Source organism: Tachysurus vachellii, chromosome 14, assembly GCF_030014155.1.
Source record: "Tachysurus vachellii isolate PV-2020 chromosome 14, HZAU_Pvac_v1, whole genome shotgun sequence".
NCBI lineage: Eukaryota > Metazoa > Chordata > Actinopteri > Siluriformes > Bagridae > Tachysurus > Tachysurus vachellii.
In genome coordinates, this window is record NC_083473.1 from 20,166,344 (window position 1) to 20,183,797 (window position 17,454).

General features: G+C 38.1%; 1 protein-coding gene across 1 annotated transcript; it reads right to left on the minus strand.

The window, feature by feature from the left end:
• Positions 1–292: 292 nt before the first annotated feature.
• Positions 293–15,467, minus strand: lrrc17 (leucine rich repeat containing 17). The gene is made up of 4 exons (XM_060886625.1): positions 15,234–15,467; positions 10,312–11,100; positions 3,457–3,612; positions 293–952 (listed from the first exon to the last, which is right to left on the minus strand). The coding sequence occupies exons 2-4, from the start codon at positions 11,030–11,032 to the stop codon at positions 525–527; spliced, it is 1,305 nt and encodes a 434-aa protein (XP_060742608.1). The 5' UTR covers positions 11,033–11,100; positions 15,234–15,467; the 3' UTR covers positions 293–524.
• Positions 15,468–17,454: the final 1,987 nt, after the last annotated feature.

The window sequence follows — 17,454 nt, forward strand, 5'->3', positions numbered from 1 at the left end:
GATTTGATGTGGTTTTAATTATCTTAGTCAAAGATAGGGGAGACATCAGACTCAAGGATTTTCAAGCTTTTAGATGAACACCTATCTAGATCAGAGAAAACAGTGTCTGTTGAACATCTCCACTCATCTGCAAATGTTTAGAACATAGCCACAGCAGCCTCATAAAGGTCCTCCTTCAGGACATTCCACTTCCTTATTAAAGACATTTATGTGTAACTTACATCAAAGGGCTCATTTAAACATGAGCATAAGTGCATGTGTGTGCTGTTATGTTGTAAGACTAAACTGCATCTCAATAAAAAATGTCTTATTTTATTAATTAATCAGAAATACATTATGAGTTGTTGTTTTTTTTTTTTACAAATTTGAAAAGAATGCAAAAAGGCAAAAACTCATTATTTCTATAACTGAAATAAAGAAGATCTAAGAGTCTTTTTTTCCCGATAAAGTGCAGACTGACTCAGAACTGTTCTATTGGAAAACATGGCAGTTTATCAGGAAAGAGCCATAATTACTCTGGTCTTTTAACTCAGACGAAAAATCTCAAACTTATTGGGTTCCTTTTTTCGGAGTGGGCTGGGCAGCAGTCCTGGATCCTCCTCCATCACTGCAATTAGCTCTTGTGATGTGCTGACTGTGGGACCAGTTCCTCTGTGTAGGTCCACCTGCTTGTCTTTAGGACACTCAGCATTGTAGGTCTTGACATAGCTTTCAACAGACCAACCTTGGTATTCCTCTGGCTCGCTGCACATCAGGCCTGTGTATTCTACTGCTGGATGGTGCTTCAGCCAGTAGATTAGGTAGTGGATGTTATAATCACAAATCCAGGGGTTGCCACCTAGATACAGTGTCCTGAGGTAGTAAAGGTCTTCCAGGACACCATAATTAAAGTAGTGCAGGCTGTTGTTGGAGAGGTCCAGCTCTCGTAGGTGCAAAAGGCCAGCAAATGCAGCTGTAAGGGGGAAAAAAAGGATGACAGAGGTTGAGCTGAACTGAACTGTTAACTAAATAACTTGGACCAACTGAAAAAAAAAGTCATGAAAAGTTATCAGAATTAAATTTTATGGTGAAGGGCTGAGGTTCACATCCATCATTTTTCTTTTTAATTAATCCATGTAATGTAGAATTTTGTTAAATCTCTGTTGGGCTGAATTAACCAAAGTATAATCAACTGTTTATATCTATGTTTATTTATAGATTGCTGCAGTTGATTTTCTGAATGTGCAATAATATGGTGCTGTTTTAACTGTTATTTAAATATTTAATTTATATTCAAACTCCTGTTATAACAGTACATGGCTTCCTATTGGTGTATGCAGTGCAATTTAAATTAGTTTAATAAAAATCATGCTTCACTGGCTTACTGTGAGTTTTTACTAATATTTGCAGCTATACAATAAAACTAATAGAAGTCTTAATAGTCTTATATAAAGGTGATCAATGCCTGAATCTAATTTATTATCTCAGTTTATTAGAGTTAAGATAATAGCAGTTAAATTTTACATCCTTGCATACTTGGTGTGTTATTTATGATTTTTTTTCAATGAACAATTTTTATCTGTTCACTGGAATTCTGAGACGCACTTCCTGAATTATTAATCACAAGTCACTGGAAACTTGTATCATATATATACTATAACTTTAGCTCTAGGCAAAGATACATTATGGTAAAATAACTTTTAGTAACTACCACTGTAGCCTCATTCCCCTCATGAGTTTGTACTCTGCCACCATGTTTAGGAAAATAAGAAAACATGATAACAATTAGCACCATTTCAGGGGCACTTTTGAAAGTCTGGATTACTTACAGCTCAGTATGCTAATATTTGACTTGGCTTATGTTTCTGTTGCTGTGGACTGATTACAATGTTCAATGTCTAAGAACAATCATTTTCTAGTAGAAATATCATTACATAGTTGTTTTTCATCGAATATACTTATTTTCTGTCTTGAATATAAAGCTGAAATATTACAACAATATTACAATTCTTATAATCAAACTAGAGATCATTATTTGGATGGCAATTTTTAAAATGTGTTTATTCTAATTCTTGTATTCTGGTACTGATGTTTTAAAGATTGAACATTCTAAATATAAGTGAAATTCTTATTATTATTATATATTTCAATTAAAGATAAGTAGTTTTCAATTATCTGTGGAATGTCATCACATGTGGTCAAGTGTCAGCTGTGGACAAAGAAGAATGATTCTCACCTGCCAGTCTATTCACTGCCAGTCTACTTATGTGTGTTTCTTTGTGCTTTCATGGCATTAACCATAGAGAGTAAGAATGTTATAGTTGGTACAACACACAGATACACATATGCCGCACAGCATGAACTTGAGCTTAAATAAGGTAAAAGCCTTAAGCTAGTGATGAATTTTGCCAAATTAAACACCATCATGGAAGCCTCCTCACTCAGTGGAATCATAAATTCCCTTTGCAGACAACAGCAAAATCAATACCAAGCTCTCATATTAAGTCTAAGACTTTTTATATTGAAGTCCTCATGCAGTAGCAGTCAGCAGACACTCCAGGAGCTGGTGCAGCCTACAACATCCCAAGATTTGTCCCCTGGCCTGCTATCGTGCCACACTTGAGACTCACCAAGATGGTCCCTTCACCACCAGCTTTCATCTCTGGACAAAGCTGTTTAGCTATTGGGGTCCCTCAGCCAGGTGTTTCCTTTTTATGTTGCTCCCCTACCCTACTTTCCCAAACACCCTTCTCCTTCTCCCTCTTACATCTTCCTCAGCTTCCTCTGTCCACACAAGTAGAACCTTGGCAGATTTGAAGGCATGGCAAGGCATGTTCATGAGTGCCCTTTGTGCCAGTATTTCTAAAATGCTAGGGGCAAAAACAGAGTAGAGGTTACACTTAGTCCTTGCCTCACCCACCACATTCCTTTTGGAGATTTTCCTTTGGTGCAGTCGTATTCATCCCCTGAACAAATTTTGATTGATGGTCTATTGATACAGGAAACTCAAAGCATGGAAGAGATGACTCAACTGTTGGTAACAAACAGCTCAGACAGTTCAACATGGCTCATCATAATACCATGAGCATGTGTAGGTGTGTGCACATGTTTCCCTTTTCAATATGTATTTTGCTTATTTGATCATGGTTGAAGTATCATTTGATGTTTCAAATTCATATCATTATGACTTTGGTATCAAGAATCACTATACCTGTCTATCAAGGTAAAAGATTTTGACATTAACATTAGATATATAACAATACATTTATGGTATTTTGCAGATGCCCTTCACCAGATCGACATAGAAAAGTACTTTTTATGGCTGTACTTGATAAGGGAGGCAGGGCATGCCAACAGATGTGGATAAGTGAGAGTTTTTTCTGCACTAACCCATGACCAAAGCTGTTGGTAAATGTGACAGTTAGGACATAGAACATTCCTGACTTGAACAGACTATAAACTGTAACACAGTATCACCTGTTTCAATGTGTTCCAGACTGTTGCTGCTCAGGTTCAACAGCTTTAAGTCTTTGATGGTTGTAAACACTTTAGGCTTTAGCGCTGTTATGTTGTTAAAAGCAAGGTCGATTTTTGCAGTGTTTTCTGGAATATCACGTGGCACAGCCTTCAGCCCTGGAAAAGAGAAAGTGTAATTAATCTATAATGTAGAACATATAAAGGTTGTGTGCAATAGAGAACACGGATAGTCCTCAGTGAGTTTTTCATTTTACCATGAGTTCCGAGATTTCCCTTTATTCTACTTAATATGTGGGGGGAATTCCTTGAATTTGGATGTGACAAGTTAGTTGCAGGTTTTGCCACTTGGTAGTATACGCTTACAGTCTGGTGGTCAGGCTCATGAGTGGCATCCTGTATATCATGCTTGTGGGGTATTTGACAATTTTTTGCTATGGTCATGCACATGAATATGTTGATTTAAATTTTTGCTAAATAAAACTGTTGCCAAAGCAGTGACTATGCTAGCACAAGTTTTTCAAGACCCCACAGTGCATGTCCAAAACCAAAAGAGCATGGCAGGTCAATGATAACAATCTTGATTGTTTTTTTTTTTTAATGGATTTGTTCATATAGTAATAGAGAGTTTGTTGCCCTGCACATTTTTATTTTCAGTGTCTAGAAGAAAGCATACAGAACAAAAAACATACTGCAACAATGCATTTGCACACACATGGTAGGAATATTTTTCCTGTCAATCTCGATCAATGTCAATGTCATATCGGGAACAAAAAGAAGATGCAAGGAGCAAGATATTGAGAATGTGAAGTGATAATCAAGCAATGTCACAGTGTTAGAGCCAGTTCTGATTGAAGCACATCTCAAGATGTTTTTTCCTGACTATTTCCCTTAGATAAATAAGTTAATGTCAAAAAACCCAATCATCATTGTCTTGATGTGCAAATTGACCTCATTGACCTGGCCCATTAGTTCCTCAGGAGCTCATGAGGATGAGGTTTGCTTCTGACCCCGGTACCTCTTAAGGTTTCTTCCTCATATCATCTCAGGGATTGTTTTCTTGCCACCATCACCTCAGGTCTGATCATTAGGGATAGATATTAGAGATAAATAGTCAATTAATTTTACATTTCTATGCTTATGTAAAGCTGCTTTGAGACAATGTACATGTGTTTCTAATAAATTGGCCAGCATTTGTATGTATCGAAAGAAAATTCTACTTTTTTAAGGAAGAGTATAATCATTGTGCATTGTCAGTTTTGCACATTTGTTTAATGAAAATACCAATAATTTCAGGGTTTTCTTGTAATTCTTGTATATTAAATAATTAAATATGTATTTAATTCATCTTACAACCTATTCTAGGAATATACATGGCTTAAATACAGCCCAAATGGATGTCTATAACAGCTACAGATAATTCACTGCTACTGTCAGGTTTTTAAAAGGTTAACAACATCACAGTATCCTAAACTGGACACCCTGGAGCAAAATGCTTCCCAGCATTCTAACCATAGATGGAAACTCTTCTGCAGTAATTGCTCAAGGCTCTGGTGCAGTTTGGTCAACAATGGTGGTCCCTTAAAGCTTACATATTCTAATAATACTTACTGCTACTTGAGCTGAAAGTGATTTTCTGTCTTGTCCAGTGTGTATAAAGTAAGGAGCTGAGTGGTAAGTACAAATGAGGCAAGTCATGGCCATGGAAATATCCCTTTGTTTATTTTATGACTAGTTTTGGCTTTGTGTGTTTTAAACACAGACTGTAAATGGCATCATGTCCAGCAAACCTTCCTATTCTGGCTATTACATTATTCCATTTTTTTAACTGAAAATTTATTGGCCATGTGAAACATTAATCATCTGGCAAAGTAAGGAAATGTCATTAGGAACTGACCATGTGGGCAGAAGACATGTTAAACAGACACAGACCTATCTCATCTTTACCAGAAGGCCAGCTTTATAGCTAAAGGAAAGCTCAACTAAACAGTTATCAGAGTTTAACAAATAATCCTGTAGCTGGTCTATACTACATACTTAGTAGTAATCATATCATCTTTATAGAGATGAGATGAGATCTAGTTTGAGTGTTTTTTTGTGAGTGCTATAATTTATTGTTATTTTATGTCAAGCAAATAGCTGAAGCTGAAAGAAATAAAACAAGACTCTTCCTTTGTTATTGCATACATTCTACAAAAATAGTTGTTGTGGACTTTTTTGTGGGTGAGTTTTTGTTCTGAGAAATTAAATCTCAAGGCAGTCATCTTTTCAGGACATAATGAGATCATGGAGAGGCTTTTTTTCCCCTCTGCTGCAGTGTTGACTCAGCTTTTCTGAGACGAGCAGAGAAAGCCCAGATCAATCTGTTGTTCATTTGACAGTACTTACTCCCTGAAGACAAGGTTTTGCTGCCAAAGATTTAACCCAACCAGGCCCTGGCATTGGCTGTGGCCTGTTGCTCTTTATTGTCATATTTCTGTACTGGCTGGCACAGTCAGTCAGCTTGTGTCAGTCTGAGGCAGAAGTATTGCGGGTCTGACTTTGAGCTCATTAAGTCTTTCATTTCAATAGATAACTTTTGCATCAGACAATGTATTGTAGTGCTATCATGTGAGAGTATTGTTGAAAAAATTTAAGAAATGGCAGGGCGGGAAATATTCTTATATGGCTCTATGGAGAATCTTTACGCATGCTATTTGCTTAAAGTAGTTCCATGTAAGGGATGAAACTAAACGTATGATTTGAAAAACCAAAGCTAAATTTCTTTCTTAAGAATTGTAGTGATGCAGTTTTTAGATACGATATGCTCAGTTGGCAGATTTAGACCCTCACTAAACAGTTTGCTATTTGCAAATGCCCACATTAAGTAATGTAAAGATTGATGAACATAGTAAAAGACTGATTAATGTCCTCCACCAGAGCCCACTTTAAAGTCACCTTTCATATTCCTCATTCAAGGAGCTCAAGAATGGTTTAGTTTGGTCAACTGGTCTACTTGACCTGCCATGGTCAATTTGGCTCATTTCAACTGACAACTGAAAATGGATCTGGTGCTGATGACAGACACAGAACTAACTAGCAACCACTTTAAAATTTGGTGTCCAGAGTGGCATTGGATAGCTCCAGTGCAGGTTGAAACAGACATAAGCAAGAAAGAGAAGACTTTATTTGTCACCTAAACAATACTGTAAAGTGAAGTTCTTTCTTGACATTTCCCAGCTTGCTAGGGAACTGATGTCTGTGCTTAGTTTCAGCCATGATACAGCAGCTCTAGAGCAGATAGGGTTATGAGCTCATGGCACCAACAGTTGCAGTACCCTGACCTTTTTGAACAGTAACCCAGACCATTTACACTTCAAACCATAATTCACTACTCCACAGTGCAAGGATTTTGTTGTAAAGAAGACTTGACATTCCAACTACTCCAACGCTAATTCAATGTGATACATTGGAGTTTTTCTTTTAAGTTGAAACGCACTCGAAACTGGCAAGAATTAGCAAGACCTTTCCAGGGAAATATGACTACATGATGACAGTGTCTATTACAAATAATGCATCATACATCGCTTACTGACATTTTTCAAAGCTCTGAAGGCCTAGTGCCCATTATTGGCTTCCTTTGGACCTTGCCTTTCTATTGCTTATTTAACTACTCAGTGTATCCTGAAAAAAATGGGGTCCAGTATTTTATGGGAAAACCAACTCCAGATTCAAAGCTGTGTGTTAATGTAAATCCAAATAACTTAAATGTGCAAGTTGTTTGGAGCCACAGGACAGGCAGACTGTCTGATATACAATAATCTAAGTATTAAATGCCAATGAACAGTTCATGCTGGAAAGGAAAATGAGGTATGAATGGAGCTAAACCATTTGTTCACAGTGCTGTCTTAACAAATATAGATAAGGTAATGGGCTCAGCAGTACACAGTTTTGAAAACATTGGGACAAACCCACACAACTACCCTATATGGTCACAAGAATTGGAAGCATGCAATTGTATAGAATGCTTTATTATGTTGTGGTATTACAGTCATTAGTACGGTGGCCGGGAAGTGCAAAACAAATTAACAAATCCGAAAACGCATTAACAAATCCCAAAACAAATTAACAAATCCGAAAACACATTAACAAGTCAGACAACCCGGAAGCGGTTGGTATAGTTTGTGAATGGAAACTTACCATCATCGGACGAGACACCTTTCATTCACCTGTATATCTTTAATGACAGGTGTCTTGTCCAATGATCGGTAAGTTTCCATTCACAAACTATACCTACCGCTTCCTGGTTGTCTGAATCGGTGCATGAAACACATTAACAAATCAGAAAACACATTAACAAATCAGAAAACACAACGACATTTCAGACAACCCGGAAGCGGTTGGTATAGTTTGTGATTGGACAAGACACCTGTCACTCAAGGTATACATGAAGTTCAACAGTCTGCCACAGGGAAAAGTTGGAATGGATGAATGGAATGGATTACTGTGGATTAATTCTGTTATTTTCTTATATTTAGACGGAGAACTTTACACATTACACATAAGATTCCATACCTGTATATCTTGAGTGACAGGTGTCTTGTCCAATGATCGGTAAGTTTCCATTCAAAAATGATACACTACCGTTTCTGGGTTGTCTGACTTGTCCTTGTGTTTTCGGATTTGTTAATGTGTATTCTGACTTGTTAATGTGTTTTGGGATTTGTTAATGTGTATTCTGGCTTGTTAATGTGTTTTGGGATTTGTTAATTTGTTTTGGGATTTGTTAATTTGTTTTGGGATTTGTTAATTTGTTTTGCACTTCTCGGCCACCGTACATTTCACTGTATATAATAATTTCAATGTGGGTCCATAATTGTTCCACATGACAAAGTGAATACCATGAAGTAATGGTTTTCTAAGATTTGTGTGGAAGAACACAAGTGGCCTGTGCAGAGCCTTGACCTCAACCCCACCCCACTCTGTGAAAAAATGGAATGTAACTACACACCAGGCTTCCTTGCCTAAAATCAGTGCCTTCTTACTACTGCTTTTGTAGCTGAAAGGACAAATCCCTACAACCATTCTCCAAGTCGAGTAGAAACTTAGAAAGTGGAACAAATCTGGAATGGGATATTCAACAAGTACATACAGGTATGAGGACTATGGTTAGTTGTCTACAAACATTTTGCCATATAGTGTGTGTTAGTCAGGCGTAGTAGTTGGTTCTGTGTTTGTATCAACATCTGATCAAAACATTTGTATCTGTCTTTCTAGTTGAATGTAAACTGGAAGTGGTCAGCCAGAGCCTGCTAACTTCTTCCTTCTCTCCTGTTAGTACCCCCTTAAGCCCCTTCTCTCTGGCCAGGGAGAAAACACAGAGATGCACCTGGAGATGTTAAATGATACCAAATTAGCATGTGGCTGGCCAAAAGGAAAGTAGGGCTGTGCATTCAAGATTTCCTAATTGGTGAAGCCCAGCTTGCTTTCCATAGTCTGCCACCCGAGTGCCAGTGTCACACATGGGCGACAGCAAAGCTGAACTGAGCTGAGGGTTTTTTGTGGCTTTCCTTTTTTCCCTGTGCAGGGGCATGGACAAAACCATCTTGACAACAAAGCTTCCCGTTCTTCTCTCCCTTAGTCTGCTGTGTCGAAGTGCATAGTTTCAAAATTACATTGAGCAGTATAGTTTCACAATTTCAGTTTGTGCAGCACAACTTTCCTTTTAAGTTCGGTAAGCATGGTTGGCAGATTCTGAATAATGACCACATATTGTTTTATGTACTACAAATCAGAAATGCACATCACCATTAATCAAAAACAGTTTCTATTCCTATACATTTACCTTTTGTTGACATGTCTTTTTGTGTGGTTTTTGAGTGGTAGATGGTGTGGAAATATACAGAATTTTAGTCAGCAATATTCCAGTCCCAGAAGATGGTAAGCTCTTTAAATGTAAGCAAACAAGCAATGATTCTTCCTCACATCTCTGGGGTTGTAGAAAAGCCTGATTGCTGGCTCTCCTGGGTACAGACTCACCCAAACGGTACAGCTGAAGATTAGCCTGTGCCTCAGATTTCTATTTTTGGCTGAAAAAAGTGGAAACTGATGTGCTCTTCCGCTGTTGTAGCCCAACTGTTGTAGAACAACTTCAAGGTCATTCTTCTATGATCTCTCACATGTACATAGTGTTTCAGGCAGAATTTCATTTTGAAGTGATTTTTTCACAATATTCTATATAAACATAAACCGATTTGTGAGAAATTCCCAGGAGATCAGAGGTTTCTGAAACTATATTGGTTACAAAGTGTTACAGCTCTCTCTGTCTGTTTCAATTAATCCCACACATGGGAATGTACCATTGTACCACTGCAGATACCATTATTTTCAATGCAATTATACAGGAATACTAGGTTCAAGTGTTCACTTGTAGCAGAGATGTAAATGATGGTTAAATAAATACATGATTTTTCATTCCTTCCTGAATCTGTCTTAAAAATGTGGGTTATTCATTTTGTGCAGCCACATTGGGAATACCCGTGAGAATGCCAAGAGAAACTTTCTTTTCTGAAATATATTTTCCCCCTCAATTTACTTTCTTTAGTCAATTACAGTGTTTAGAGATTTGTTATTTAGGAATAGCCTGTTGGGACAGACTGTTCTCCTGAACGGTATGTCAAATTACTAGTGTGTGGTTTAGGACATATTTACAGCATGCTGACATTAGCTGAATCTAAAAAAATGGATTTTCCATTTCACCAAATTTAAACAAACAGATATTTGAGTTGTAGAAGACTGGAAACACCGAAATGTTCTACAGAACTCTATTCTTACATTAAAAAAATGTAAAGATGTTACTAGTTTTTGTGGTTCTCTCACCTCTGCTCCTGCAGTCAAGCAGCGGTTTCGGAGAATCATGAGTGCGACACAGCAATGTTGTATCTGAATGCAGTCTAGGTAACTGAATCTGTGCCTGCATGGATGGCAAGCACAGAAACTTAGGATCCAGAGTCTTCAGCTGCTGCCCCCAAAACCTTGTAGGCTCTGCACATTTTGCGAAGTTACCAAGGTGACGGTTGCTTGGCACCTGCAGAAAGCGCACCAGGCTGTCCAACTCGCAGTTGCAGGTCCATGGGTTGTCATGAAGGCGCAGGAATCTAAGTCGAGGCAAGGGAATGAACATGGCTTCAGAAACCACTTGGAGGTGGTTGTGCTGTAGCAGTAAGGTGGTGAGCTTAGTTAGACCACTGAAAGCACCTTCCTCAATTAGTGAAATCTCATTTAGCTGCAAATCCAGACTCAGTAGGTTTCGAAAATGGCTGAAGGTGTTATCTTTCAGCACTTTTATCCTGTTCTGTGCCAGCAAAAGGTGGTCGATATCCTCTGGCCAACCAAACTGGACAGCAGTCAAATGGCAGTCCTGGCAGTCCAGAAACTTATCACCATTCTCTATGTACTCTTTGCAGCGGTCTGCTAAGTGCTTAATGGAGTTCAACCTTCTTCTGCCTCGAGAATTTTCTTGTCTTTGTCTCTTTCCCCTCTGTGCCGCAGCCACTATAAACACCAGGACCAGCAGCAGCAAAGCAGTAAAGAGTCGCATGGTGAGAGTTATGCCTTGGTCACCTCAATCCTCACTGCTGTCCTAGTAAACCAGTGCAGTTTCAGTCCCTGATTAAAAACAAACACACAAAGCTGAAGAGAGAAACAGACACCATACCAACATTTTGTTTTTGCACTAAAGCCATAAATGCTACAAGTGTTTTTTGTCTTTGTTACAGGATTACAGGTAAGAGCACACATTCATTTGGGTCAGATTTATTGACCTATTAGTTGCAGAGGAGCTCCTGGTTGCACAATTCCACTTGACTATAAACCGTTGTAAAAATAATATTATTTACATTTACATTATTTACTGTCACACAAATGAGGATGAGGTTCCCTTGAGTCTGGTTCCTCTCAAGGTTTCTTCCTCATATCATCTCTGGGAGTTTTTCCTTGCTACCTTTGGCTTGGGTTTCCTCATTATTGATAAATGTTAGAGATAAATATGAATTTAATTTTAAACTTTGGCATTTTTATTCTCTTTATATTTCTGTAAAGCTGCTTTGAGACAATGTCCATTGTTAAAATTTGTTTACAAATAAATTGAATGGAAAATTTAATTTAACTTAAGGCAAATTTATTATAAGCTTCATTTATAAATACTTGTATTTGTGTGTCAAGGTTTCATGCTAAAAAAAAAAATCATATTTTATATAAACAAAACTTTCAAGTTAAGTTCATTCACTGTTCAGTTCTGTGAGGAGATCAGGACCATCAGGAAGAGTCCTGAGTATAAGTAGAACAGTCAGAGTATAAGTATAGGCAGTTATATACATATATAAGTTATATAGACTGGAAGAAGCGAATTCTATGGTCAAATGCACAAGACTAGGTTGGAAAACATCGTTTTTACACCTTCACAATTTCTGAATAGAATAAGCATTTATTTGTTACATATACATTACACCAGAGTAAAATTCTTTCTTTGTATATTTCAACTTTGGAGCACAGGGTCAGCCATGACACAGCACCCCTGGAGCAGAGAGGGTTAAGGGTCTTTGCTCAAGGGCCCAACAGTGGCAGCTTAGCAGTGCTGAGGCTTAAACCCCAATCATCCAATCAATAACCCAGAGCCTTAACTACATGAGCCACCACTGCTCTGTGTGTTACTTAAATACATGATTATCAAATCGCAAAGGAATTACTCCAGCAGCTATTTTTGCTATCCTATAAATAGAAAAAAAACAGTTTAGAGTCAGATCAGGGGCGCATGCCAGCACAAATAGGTCTATCTGTGGTTACTCAACCCATTTTGCCAATTCTAAGCAAACGTATTGAGTAAGGGACATGGATCAGGTAGTGAAGATGTACCATGCATGCCTTAACAGTTTATGGTTCAATTCAATATGTAATTATTACATATATTATTACAGTAAACTTGATGTCCTATGACAGTTATGATGCAAAAATGCAAACTCAGCAATAAGTATGCTAACATTACTGTTTCCCACAAATTATATGAAAAAAACATTTTTAAACATTTTTACAGTATTTACTGTAGCAGATGCCCTTATCCAGAGCAACTTAAATTTTTTTATCTCGTTTCATACAACTAAGCAATTGAGGGTTACGGGCCTTGCTCAGGAGCCCAAAAGCGGCAGCCTGATGGACTTGGGATTCAAACTCACAACCTTCTGATTGGTAGTCCAACACTGTAACCACTAGGCTACCACATAAGTAAAGAGAAGTTCTGGATTATTTTACTGTTTTATATAACTCAGAAAATGTCTTCTCAGTATAATGTTGTAAAGGTTCTCAGGAGAGGTACTGTGAAGTTTAGACAGTGTTCAATATAACTGTAAATGTAAAGATATAAACACAATGACATTGAGGCAAAGGCAATTTAGAGGTAGGCAAATATACCACAGATGAATATGTTGCTCTCCTCTATGGATCAACAACTGAATCAAGGCAAATCAAACTTAATATCATACCTATACATCATGTATACTACTTGAAATGATGGCTTTGTCTATAAAGAAATGATAAAGAAATCAATTATATGATACAATTATAAGTCAACCCCCTTGTTCAGGAATGTGTCTATCTACATTAAACTGGCTTTGCTATTGAAAGAGGCATGTCAAATCTGAATCACTTATTTCAAGTCATCTGTTGGCAAAGAAAAGCTATATCTGTTTTAAGAAACCTTAAATGAGTAAATCCCTTGAACAGTTCACTGGGCCTTTTAAACATCTGATATCCCATGTAGTAAACATCAATCTTGATGTATTATTTAAATTTTCCAGCGGCAGCCATTTAACTTGATGTAAATATTTATTTCTAAAACTGCTCATTTCTAGATAATGTGTGCTGCAGGCTACAATCTTGAACAAAACATTAGCATATATTATGTAATCAGCAAACCCAATTAAAGTAGGTAACAAATTAAGACAATGTTGAAAAGCTGAAAACCTGAAATAAAAATCAAACACCATCAAACCCAAGTCCTTCACCTAAAGGACAAGAGAAAACTGAAATGAGTGTAACTGGTGACTTCAGATTAGTCCATGGATTTGAATCTGGGACTTTAAAATATCCAAATTTCAGAGTATCTATGAAACATATTAAACCAGCAATTAAATTTGGTTTGTGTACATGGCTGTGCAAGAGCATGATGACCTGTCATATATAACATATGTCTTCTCAACATATCTAGGAACAAATTCCTGACTTTTCCCAAGAGCAAGTAAATGAAAGATAATGACAGTCTAAAGAACATAATGATAGACTTAAGAATAAGCAGCTCTTCCTCAAATGGCATTCCATAGGTTTGGAGTATATTTACAATGGCTAGAATTATTAATAATTATGGTGGTTACATCAAACTGTCAGACAGTGGTGCCAGACTTAATACAGCTCCCATTTCAAGGCAAAGACTTAGTCAGAATTTTGAATAACTGAAACATACTTCTGAAAACTACGTTCTCATTTCTGTACATTTCTCATACAACTCTCTGAATACTGAGTGCTTAGTTAAGGTCAGAGTACCAAAGCCCAGAGTTTCAGAATAATCTGACTACATAAACTCAAAATTGTATATGGCCTTTTGGCAGTGTTTGTTCATTTAATAAATAGCATCAAATTAATTCTATTTAAATTAAACTTGTTCAATCAAACAAAGTTCAATTATTTTGATCTAGAATCTTTAGAATACAAACTGTCAGTTATTTCTAAACCCACAATATCTTTCAATATCAATATCATGATCAATGATATCAAGATCAATATCAATAGATCACCAGCAAATATGCACAGTCTATACAAAACACTTCAGAGTTCTGTCAGGAATGATGCATGATTTAAGAGTAAGTGTGAACTTGACTGTACCCATGATAAGGTAGAGCAAAGCTTTGGGCCATATATTGTTATATTATAAGGCAAACATACCTATGGACTTCGGCATAAAATAATGCAGAAACAGTTACTATTTGCAGTACTGTTAAAAATATTATTTTTTTTTTTAGAAATGTATTTTCTGTCCTTTCCTGTCACCCAAAATTCAACTCAATTCAACTGATCTGCTTGTCTGGAGCAGATAGAGTTCTCCCACACACTCCAGCACCCCCATTACATAACCGTGACCAAATGCATCAATCAGCAATCAGCATAGCTAGACAGTGGGAGGATCAGAAAGAGGCTAGGGGGGTAGAGAGAAAGAGGGTGAGAGAGAGAGAGAGAGAGAGAAAGTGGTTAATTAAAATGGGCAGGAAACTTACAAACAGGCCATACAAACTTGAATTATTAGGTGTCCAGCTGCAGAGATGAAACAAAATTATCTGAAAGACTTTAAAAAAACAAACATGTTCTGCACATGATCCTGGTTCAAAGTTTACATTTACTTTACCTGATACTTGTTCCCTAGCCTGTTCCAAATTACATGTTCGAATCTGTGCCAAATTTATTTTTACCTTAAAAACATTCTCAGATTTCTTTTGCTGATTAAATTAACTTTGCAAGTGAAAACCTCCCTTTGGATAACCATGTTGCAGGCTAGTTTATTTTAGAGCTAGAGTAAAGGTAATAGAAAAGTAGATAGTAGCTTTGTAGCAACATGCCTAGTTCCGAATAGAGCATACTGTAAGTCTTCATCATCTGGCAATAGAGATGACCCCCCCTGATCTACACAAAAGACCCTCCTCCTACACACACACACACACACACACACACACACATACACACACAGAAGGAAAGACTACCTGGTCACAGGGAAATACAATCGATGTTTCATCCAGTTAGTAAATCCAAAGTGTAGGTTTCTCTGTGCTGTGTCCTGTTGTGAGCACAGAGTTGTGCCAGATTCTAGAACAAAGCCTGCTGCTCAATGTGTATGTGTGTGTGTAAGTGAAAGGCTTGGGGCAGTCGCAGCCTTCAGCAGGTTTTAAATTACACCACAGCTCCTCTGTGTAGGCAGTCTAAAACTTATACTCAACAGTCATATAACAGGACCGCCTCCAGAACACCACTTCCTCTGCACTGGGTCAATTTGTAAATGACCTCAAGGCAGAAGGGCTTGCAGATGACACGGCTAGAATAATGGGTTAGACATGTAGGAAAACAAGCTGAAACCATAAATCTCTTATATACATATGCAAATAATGCGTGGCATGAATTAACACAGACTGATACTGCACTTTTAAGGTTGTTGTGTGTAATTTCTGTGTCTTATGCATTAACTAAAAAGAGCAATAATGATGGACACCCTCCCTCTGGTGCAAAGTAACAGCTGCCCTGCAGAAGGATTTTTGGTCTGTTTCCAAATCTCCTTGTAACTGTCCCTGACTGTGCCATATGGCATTTCATATTGTGATAAACGGCAGCTTTAAATTTCAAGGATTTTTTTGCTTTTCTTCAGATTTCTAGCAGTATATGTGCAGAAGCTTGAGCCAACTCACACGTTTTTCTATTTTATATACGTTGTAAGATCTAACTGGATTTACAGTGTTACAGATTTTAAACCTTGTGGCATGTTGGAAAAGTGCATCTCATGATTCATAATTCCCAAACTGCACAGTTTGAAAGAGAAGATCATGATCAGAATTTGCTTGATGACAGTGAGTATGCTTAGACCACAGACCAAGAAACACCAATAGTGTCTGCATGGAGCAGATGTCACTCCCCTCCATGTTATCTAGCCTCTGTTGGCATATAGGCCAATAACAAGTGCTCGCAATACATCTCGATCCTGGGCCTGTTGCCCCAGTTGTCACCATATGCAGCCTGTTCTCTTCAAGTCCATATCTAAGGCACAGCACAAGGTGTTTCTTGACTAGACTTTTTTCTTTTTCCTTGTAGTTTCCAGGTGTGCACTTACCTTCTGATGCTGTGAGCAGGCTTGTGGAAGATCCATCTTCAGCATCTCTGGAGGGTGTCACCTTCCCCAGGCTGCTGATGGGTTTGCTGCCAAAATTCTCGGTTGATGTCAGACCAGAGGCAGCTGTTAATAAATGTCTGAATTCTGTCAAGTTGGAAGTGGTGATTCTGCAGGCATTTGCTTCATAGGACAGGCTTCCATATAGTGTTGTATATCCTAACTTTTGTGTTTATGGAGAGGATTCATGCATCCCAAGTTGTTAAGCTGTTGCTATATTAATTGTAATGCCAGCTTCTGTCCTGCCTTGCTTATCCATGATACTTCCAGGTAGGTGTAGCTCTCCACCTCTTACAGCATGTCAGCATCCACTATGACTGGAAAACTGGTTACATTAACCTTCAGGACCTAGGTTGTCACAATACGTACAAGATGGCGGCGCAGCAGTAGCACGCTACGGCCACTCCGGGTCCAATTTGGTGCTATTTACATTTTTAGCCAGACTGTTCTTGGTACATGGACACCAGAGACAGCGGTGTACATGAATATGACCTCCAGATGATAAAACTGCACAGAAATTGTGCAACAATCAACCTGCATGATGATGTGTTGGAAAAGCTTAGCGACCTTGGCTTGCTGTGGAGACCAGGCTATAAGCGATCTGCAGAATGTTCACCTCGACTGACTGTTTATTAACACCAGAGATTTCACATGCAAATCTCAAATTGGCACACCCTAAATTTCATCAGTATGTGGATTTTGCAACAAGAGGGGAAAATACGCTGGATTTTGTTTACACAAACATTACCGACATGTATCGTGCAGAGCCCCGCCCCCACCTCAGCTACTCAGACCACATCTCTGTTATGGTAAATCCAGCATACAGACCACTCGTCAGATGCTCTAAACCGGTTCTGAAGCAGGTGAAATCCTGGCCAGCAGGAACCACCTCTGCTCTTCAGGACTGGTTTGAGTGCACTGACTGGAACATCTTCAGGGAGCCTGTAACCAATTTTGGAGGAGTACACTGCATCGGTGACCAGCTACATCGGCAGGTGCATTGATGACGTGACCGTCTGACGTGACTGCTGTTCACCTTGCTGACTCAC